Source organism: Tarenaya hassleriana, unplaced genomic scaffold (assembly GCF_000463585.1).
Source record: "Tarenaya hassleriana unplaced genomic scaffold, ASM46358v1 Cleome275, whole genome shotgun sequence".
Taxonomy (NCBI): domain Eukaryota; kingdom Viridiplantae; phylum Streptophyta; class Magnoliopsida; order Brassicales; family Cleomaceae; genus Tarenaya; species Tarenaya hassleriana.
Window position 1 is genome coordinate 77,577 of NW_010965983.1, and position 9,256 is coordinate 86,832.

At 32.0% G+C, this 9,256-nt stretch overlaps 1 protein-coding gene across 1 annotated transcript; it reads right to left on the minus strand.

Moving 5' to 3' along the window:
- Positions 1–1,221: 1,221 nt before the first annotated feature.
- Positions 1,222–2,814, minus strand: LOC104817639 (40S ribosomal protein S9-2-like). The gene is made up of 3 exons (XM_010546889.1): positions 2,705–2,814; positions 1,887–2,268; positions 1,222–1,587 (listed from the first exon to the last, which is right to left on the minus strand). Exons 1-3 carry the CDS (start codon positions 2,730–2,732, stop codon positions 1,404–1,406), a joined length of 594 nt encoding a protein of 197 aa, XP_010545191.1. The 5' UTR covers positions 2,733–2,814; the 3' UTR covers positions 1,222–1,403.
- Between the last annotated feature and the right edge of the window lie 6,442 nt (positions 2,815–9,256).

The following is a 9,256-nucleotide window of genomic DNA, read 5'->3' on the forward strand; positions in this document are numbered from 1 at the left end:
CTTCCGATCCACTGCATCAACTCTTGAAGCAATACGCAGGAAGCTCAACCGCATGATCAGGAAAATCATCCTATCTCGCCAGAGTCTGGGGTCTACCATGTCAAACCAAACACTTGAAAATTGGTTCTATATTAACTTATTTTGATAAAGGTTACACTAGTAAACTCTCTTATAGAGTTGCCATGGAAATTCTTTAGCTTGTACTAGTCTACAGCCAAAGGTTGGAATGTAAAATGACTTTTTTTTAAAATTTCGAAATACAAATTCACATTTAACCACAAACAAAAAAAAGAATGTAAAAACTTCCACATATCAAAAGGCAAAGTTGCAGGAAAATGATGTAGAAAGTGTGAGCGAAGGATTGTGCATCGATTTGGTTGGTTGTTTGATGTATTTAGAAATGACAAGACCAGACATCTTATTTTTTATAAATATTAATTTTCAACTTTTTTAAATTGTGATAAGAACAAGTGTTTTAATCCCTAGTGGATTTCAGAAAAAATCTAAACCCAAACTCACGTTTCGGATTATTGACCTCATCACATCCATCTAGACTTGGTTTCTAAATACATGCCAAATCGGATATCCGAAAAATCTACGTATCTCCAGAAGATAGAAATATTAAAGCTTTTTTTGGTTAAATGTTCACTTTATAAAGACGCTTTTTAGTTTGAATAGTTCGAAAAATTTCAACAAAACAATATATCCGTAGAGTTTCGGTCGTAATATTTATATCGATTCTAGAAATTATTTTCTTTTAAGAAAATTCTTAAAAATTCCACCAAAATCAATAAATAAATAAAGACGTCGAACATCTTATTAATATCAAATTGAGGTTTTAATAAAATGAAAAAGAAACATATATTCTATGTTTCATATCAATAAAATAAAGAAAATAATATTTTTGTTGAGTTTCTAAATCATACGACTAATTTTCTTTTTTATTTAATTATAGCGGGTTTACACTTGAAAAAATCAATAATAACACCCAATTTGTTGTTCATTAAAAAGTCAGAATAACTTGTTTAAAAGGAAAGATCAAACATAAACATGAACTGTCACAAAATTACCACATAAATCCCTAGGTAAACAAATTATTGAAAATATTATTATCAGATTACCTTGGACCTTGAACCTTGAACCCTGGACCGTTTACGATGTTATCGGACAAACAGAATCCAGAGGCTATCATAACCGATCGACAAATTGACCTCACAAAAGTTTAATAAGATGTATGATTCATTCCCATATATAAATGAACAAGTAATAAAAGATGAACATCTCAGAGTTTAGCAATTCTTGTGAGTATGAAAAACCAAATCCAATGCAACCATTTCAAATAAACCATAAGTTTCAAAACCAAAACCAGATAGATTGAACCGAAGGCGGAAAACGAAAACATTTTACTCTTCGTCGTCCTCATCTCCGTCGCCACCAGAGGCTTTCTTGGAAGCAGCTTTCTCATTCTTTCTCCTAACCCTACCAGGACGGCCACCGCCAAAGGGACTAGTCAAAGCAAAGTCTATGTGTTTCTGTGAATCGACTCTCACCATGAACGACGGTATGTTCACTAACTGCTTTCCAACCCTACACGCACATAGTGTGAAACAACTTCAATTGAGGATTAAACCATGCTAACCAGCAAATTGGGCCAAATCTCCTGCATGATACAGACGGTAGCTGGGGTTGAAAGCTTTTTACTCCGACAGATGTAATGTATATATAAAATTTGGGCTAACCTTGATTTTGAGTTTCTGTTATCCAAAGTGCAACATAAATGAGACATAAACTGGTCTCGAGTTTAAAGGGTTATGTCTCAGCAGTTAACTGAGCGGTAAAACCTTTTTTTCCTCTGTACAACATTCCAGCGGTTTATGGAAGCATACCTGATATGCCTTTGTCTAATGAGCACGCGAGCATGGTGGATTGACTTTGCCATACCCGACTTGAAGACGAGAGTCTGGAGCCGGCGTTCAAGGAAGTTTTCCACAGTCAGAGCCAAGACATAATCGAGCTTGTTCTGGCTCTCATCCAGAAGACCATAACGGTTCATTCTCCGGAGGAGAGCCTCACCCTCAAAGATCCTCTTTGGATTCTTCTCGTCGAGGGTGAGTAGATCTCTAGCCGCATTACGGATACGGCTAAGCGCATACTGTACTCTCCAGAGCTCACGCTTGTTACGGAGACCGTACTCTCCGACCAGCTTCAATTCAGCATCCAAACGTTCCTTCTCATACGGACGACGCGGTTTCTTGAAAGTCTTCCCATCTTAACCCATTTTCAATCATTCGACATAAGTCATTAATGTCCAACACATCATAATCTCTGAGCCACGAGGCCCAATCCAATTTTGTAAAAGCCAAAACATCTAACTACCAACAAAATCAAACCAAAATTTCTACAAGTTTGTTCTCCCAAAGCAAAAACTAACGAGTTTCCCTGCCGAAAGCGGATTTTTCGAAGCTTGACGAAATTTCGTTCAATCACTAAAATCCTGGATCTCGTCCGACCAGAGCACAGCAGCAGGACAAGGTAACCAACACAAAATACAGAACCACATCAAAGCTTACCGAAATTTACAGTCGCATCACCAAATTCGCTACCAATTGAGTAAAACTGTCGGCAGAAACCCTAAGCGATCAAATCGATAGCGTTTTCGAAGGTAAAGCCCAAAATAGATTAAACAAAAAGAACGCGTACTTACAATTGCGGTAGTAACTGACGTTCACCATCTCTTCGTCCCCGTCTTTTCACCGACACCGACCGGGATTAACGAAGAAACAGACTCGGAGAAGAGAGTGCTTGGGAAAAGAAAGACAGGTTATATGTGGAAGTGAGAGAACCCTAAACCCTAGTGGGCTTGATAACCTATTTCTCGCTTTTTATTGGGCCTTCTTTTACAATAAACTAATTGAGCCCAACCTTATTGAAGGGCCCACTATTTTCATATCTCGGCCTCCTTTTTTTTCAAGCGAACTAATTATTATTGTCTGCATGTACGTCGTTGTAGACATGGGCAGCAGAATTAAGGGAAAACCGGAATTTGATCCAAAATTAACTCTAATTTATCTCAAAAACCGAATATTCAAGTAATTCAGATAAGAAAAAATCCAAAAAAAAATACATAACTTTTGAATTTTGACAAAAAAACACTGAACTTTTTATTTTATCAAATAAATATTAAACTTTTTAAATTTGACAAAACAAATACTCAACTCTTCTACGATTGTCAAAATAAACAAAATGACTGACGTGGCACAAAGAGATGCAAACACGTTCAGATTATTTTACTTGGTTTTTTTTACAATCGAAAAAATTTTATGTATTTTTTTGGATCACTAAAAAAGTTCAGATTTTTTTATAATTGCAAAAAAATTCATGTATTTTTTAGATCATTTAAAAAATTCAGTGTTTTTTAAATTCATTTATAAAGTTTAATATTTGTTTGACAAAAAATAAAATTCAGTGTTTTTTTTGTCAAAATTGAAAAGTTTAGTATTTTTTTTAGGATTTTCTCTTCAGATAATAAACCATGATATACATGCATTCGTATGCATTCGTGTTCGTTATAGGATTTTTTTTTCCAAATTCTAATATCAATTGTTATAAAAAAAACTAATAAATTATCTCTAAAATCTTTTGATATCTATTGAATGATAAATTTTAATGAATAAATTTATCAATGGCGAAATTAAATTTATACTGAATAATCTTTTTTGTAACTGATTATCTTACACCAAGACCCACATTAATGTCAGGTCGGAGATCCTAAATAATCATATTTGGGATTTCGTTAGTTTCAAATATTTTTTTAAAATTCACAAATAAAATATGAGACTTATTATGAAAGGTTTTCAATAACAATTGTGATCTAAAATCCATTTATATTTAGGTATATTTTCATTTTTTTATAGTAGCTATTCATTTTATGTTTGTATATAATTTCATATTTCTTCTAGACTAATTTGTGGTAATTGTCCATTAATTTTGTGTTTGGACATATTTTCCTAAAATCTCGTGTTTTATGTGTGTGATCATTTTGTTAGAAATATACAATAAAACGCACCGGAGTTTGTATTTCATTCTCCATGATTTATATGCTCTCTCTGTTCGTGGTTTTTCCCTATTTGATTTTACACATAAATCTTTATATCATTTATTTTTGGAAAAAAAACAACACAGAACTTTACAATTTTGACAAAAAAAAAACATTAAACTTTACTTTTTGTCAAATAAACATTAAATTTTTTAAACGAATCTAAAAAACAATGAACTTTTTAAATGATTCGAAAAATACATAAACTTTTCTGCGATTATAAAAAAACACTGAACTCTTTTAGTGATAAAAAAATACATGAACTTTTTTCGATTGTAAAAAACTAAGTAAAATAATCTAACGTGTTTGGATCTCATTGTGCCAGTCAATCATTTTGTTTATTTTGACAATCGTAGAAGAGTTAAGTGTTTATTTTGTCAAACTTAAAAAGTTTAATATTTATTTGATAAAATAAAAAATTGGGATAATCGCATTAAAATACCCGAACTTTTATAAAAATCTCACATAAATATCCAAATTATAAAATTGTCATATAAATACCTGAACTTTTCATAACTCTCACATAAATACCCAAACTTTTAAATTTTTTCCAAATCAAACACTCATCCGTTAACGTCGTTAAAAACAATTACTGACTCAGCAAAAAAACTGCTGACTACCAAAAAAACCTGCTGACTCAACAAACAACTGCCGACTCAGCAAAAAAATATTATTAAATATCCAAATTTTTATCTACATATATTTAAATTAATATATACATATAAATTCATAAATATATACAAATATATATATATATATATATATATTAAAAATAAAATTATTAGTTGTAAATGTATATTTTGTAATATTTATATGTATATATAAATATTATTTTTAATATATATTATATGTATATATATTAGTTATAATTATTTTTATTTTAATATCTATATTATGTATGTATATAAATTTAATTATAATTATTTTTATTTTAATATATATGCATTAGTAATGATATATATATATATATATATATATTGTAGTTATGTGTATATGTATTTTTTAATTATAAATAATTTTATTTTTAATATACATATATTTGTATATATATATGTGAATCTATATGCATATATTAATTTAAATATATGTAGATAAAAATTTGGATATTTAATAAATTTTTTTGCTGAGTCAGCAGTTTTTTTGTTGAGTCAACAAGATTTTTTTCTGAGTCAGCAGTTGCTTTTAACGACGTTAACGGATGATTGTTTGATTTGGAAAAAATTTAAAAGTTTGGATATTTATGTGGGAGTTATGAAAAGTTCAGATATTTATATGACAATTTTATAGTTCGGGTATTTATGTGAGTTTTTTGTAAAAGTTCGGGTATTTTTATGCGATTATCCCTAAAAAGTTCAGTTTTTTTGTCAAAATTTGAAAGTTTGGTGTTTTTTTTGGATTTTCCCTTTATTTTTCTTGTTTTTCTCCTTATTATTTGTTCATAGTTATCCAAGTGATTTTTAATACCTCAAACTCTAACAAACTGGTATTTGATTCATGAAACTAAAAATTAAAGTGATCTAAAGTCAAGGAATGTAAATAACAAAGATAAAAGTGAATATCAATTGAATTAAAAACGATTTCTAAAAAGATTGATGTATATCATGAATTGTATTGGATATGATATGGCATGTATAATATAGTAAACTCGCCCAAAATTCTAACCATTGGATGTCTATTAAACTTGTTTTGGGTATTCTTTGAATTCAACAAGACATCATAAATTGAAGTATTGTTATTAGGGTGGGCACAGATCGGATATCTGAGATTTTTGAGATATCCGTATCCGTATCCGATCCACACAAATATTCGATTTTGCTATCCATATCCGATCCGTAATTTTCGGATATCCGTAATTTCAGATATTCGTAAAAATTACGGATATTTGCAAATATCCGTATCCGACCTAAAATATTATAAAAATTTGAATAAAATTAAATAACAAACTCAAACGCAAATGAAATGTAGAATCTATTTAATATAAACGATATTCACAATTTAAAATTCATAATTTAAACATTCAAAATCAATTCAAATACAATCATAATCTATCTCATACAAATATATCCAAAATTTAAAATTCAAAATATTAAACATAATAAATTTTAATATTCAAAATATTAAACATTATAAACCTCAATATATATAAAATTGTTCTTGAATCACCCTAAAAAATATGTAAATATTAAGTATTTTAAATCTTCATACCAATTTATTCTTATATTTAATAATATTATTACAAAGTACGGATCAGATCGGATATGTCGGATAATTCAATTTCGATATTCGTATCCTACAAATATCTCCAAATATATATCCGTATCCGATCCGTAAACTCCGGATATCCAAATTTTCGGTTCGGATACGAATCGAATAACGGATCGGTTCAGATTTTTTGGATATTTTGTTCACCCCTAATTGTTATTACAATGAGGTATGTTCGTCTTATCCTATAAAGTTATATTCTATTTAAATATAAAAATTGAATAGAGAATAATTTTATAATAAAATATGGTTAGTCTTTGAAAATTTTATTTTTTTCGAAAAATATACATTATTTTGTTTTTACCATTTTACACTGTTATTGAACAGCATGATTTTTTTTTTCTGGGAAATCTTGTATTTGTATTGAAACGAAACACACTAGGGTTATAAGAGCGTTTGATCCCATAATGGTGGGAATCAGTACAACGGAAGGTTTAGACAAAATTTACAAAAGATGCAAGCTTCTAAAAAGTTTGGAAAGAGGAAACACATGCATAAAGATCAAGAACTCGTGAATCATATGCATAAGATTAGAGTTTTTTGGAGATCCTTAAACATGTGTTCATAACAGTTTCTAGAGTTCTAGCTTTGAATTTCATGCAGCGGAATAATATGAAACGAAACTCAAACAATATATCTTGCATATAATGATAAAGGTATCAATATACCAACTTGTTTCGATCCAGAGACCTGATTTCAAATGTTGAAATCCAACATTCTCTACAACTAGTCCACACTCTCAGGTTTGTATTAGTTAGGACACTATCTGGAGGTTAGAAACGGGAACCGAGGTGCTCCCCGGGGAGAAAAGAGTGTGATGCCCGCAACCCGCATCCCGCATAAAACGAGTTGCGCCACATGGCCAACGAAAAACAAAACGCAATTATTGAAATTACGCGGGATTAAAAACTTTTTGTTCACATTGATCTGCAGTGGAAACAAATACAAAGGGTAGTGTATACAATGACGGAAAAGACGAAATCCGTAAAACTACACTACCAATCATGTAAAACGGGAATCTGCCTAACTTAGAATTCTTCATGACTCCATCCAAGGTCGCATGCCTTAACTCCTGTTGTGATCCTCCTCGAGAACATCCAGCTGAGACGTGTAGTTGACCTTTTTTCCTCTTGACCCCTCACGATTCTATTCTAACCTGAAACGTTACATAACAACGTCATAAGCTACGTACTTAGTGAGTGATTCTGGTGTAACCCGAATACCTCACTCATTAAGATCGACCAAACAACTGGGAATCATCATACATACGTATACAGACGATAATTACAATCATCAATTCATTCAATCACTAAAACAATCTCAATCAGTCCGAAGGATAATCATCCTCGGACAACAACCGTCAAATCATCTCTGTGTACCCCGACACACGGGTTCAGGTCATTGATGTCGTAAATCTAGGTGAATAAATTTCGATCAAGTGATAAATTCCTAGACTCAACAAATTCCGCAAGTGTACAGATCGTGTGTAGCAACTAGGGTCGAACACAAAGACAAGTAAACAACTGAATCAGATTCCAATCCAAATCTAGATCTAGAGAAAATATGAGAGTGTGATGAAATGTAGCAAAGCAAATAACGAAAATCGATTGTAAACTATGAATGATAAACACTGCAGGCTTCGGGATTGCTTTACATGCATGAATCTTTCAAAAGATGCAAACTCAGTGGTTTATCTATCCGATTCAAGGAATTCAAGCTCTAGAGTAGAGATTAACCCTCTGAATCTAACCCCACTATCCAGGCTTTATCCTACTAATTTCTCGATTCAATAGTCTAAAATCCTGGATGCGTGAACGAACGCTATCATAATCCCTAAGCAAATATCCATCTCTCGATGCGATACTTGTTCTATTTATTGAATTATTTTCATATTAAAATCTCATATTTCTATGCGAATTAAAACCCTAAGTTCATTCAACCAAGTGACCAACGAGGTCAAAAGCATTAAGAACAATTCAATAAACTGAATGGAATAAATAAATCCACAAAGTCTGGAATTAAAAACCAAAGATCCCTACATAGCAAATTCCTAACCTACAACAAAGGAACTACTCGCCAAACATCGAGGTGACAGGGTTCATATCAATACAACAAAACATCGTAAAATCGAATAAAGAAAGAAACTCTTAGTCGATTTCTCGGCTTCTTGATCTCTGTCTTCTACAACGATCTATTGCTTCCTGATAATCTCCCCCTTTTCTTTTGCTCTTAGGTGTCTTCTCTGCTCAAATTTGGAATCCCCCAGACCTAGAGGCTTTCTCCCCCTTCTTTCTTCTTCTTTGGCCGAAATTGGAAAGTTTCTAAAATCCGCATGCGAACCGATCGTTTCGCATAGAGCGAAACGACCGGTTCTTATTTCTGAGCAAATCTTCAGTTTTCTGCAAATTGAACCGATCGGTTTGACAATAATGCCCTGATCGGTTCCGCCTTTTGATTAATCCTTCTGTTTTCATCCGAGAGGCGAAACGATCGTTTCAGAATGCCTTGAAATGATCGGTTCTCTTTCCTGTTCTGCAAATCTCTCGGTTTTCTTTCCTTTTCCCACTCCTATTGAATAGTACCTGCAAAGATTAAACCAAAGCGAAACTTAAACACGCACTTAAATGTCTCAAATGACATAAAATCGAGTAAATATGCCGGACGAATCATATAAAAATCATGGTATATTGCGCGCTATCAAACTCCCCCAGACTTATCGTTTTGCTCATCCTCGAGCAAATGTATCACTGAAAAACGAGTCTGAGATGGGGAAAGTGAGTGACAACTGAGATCAGAATGAAGTCGAAAGAATAGAACACTAATAAGACACTATGCTAACTTGAATGAAATCAATCCTACCTTATTCTGATCTCTCCCGATTCATTTCAACTCTAATAG

Coding starts and splice junctions, on each gene's coding strand:
- LOC104817639 (XM_010546889.1), bottom strand. CDS start 2,732: ATGGTGAACGTCAGTTACTACCGCAATT. Junction 2,269..2,704: donor CGTCAGTTACTACCGCAATT/GTAAGTACGCGT, acceptor AAATGGGTTAAG/ATGGGAAGACTTTCAAGAAA. Junction 1,588..1,886: donor ATTAGACAAAGGCATATCAG/GTATGCTTCCAT, acceptor ATGTGCGTGTAG/GGTTGGAAAGCAGTTAGTGA.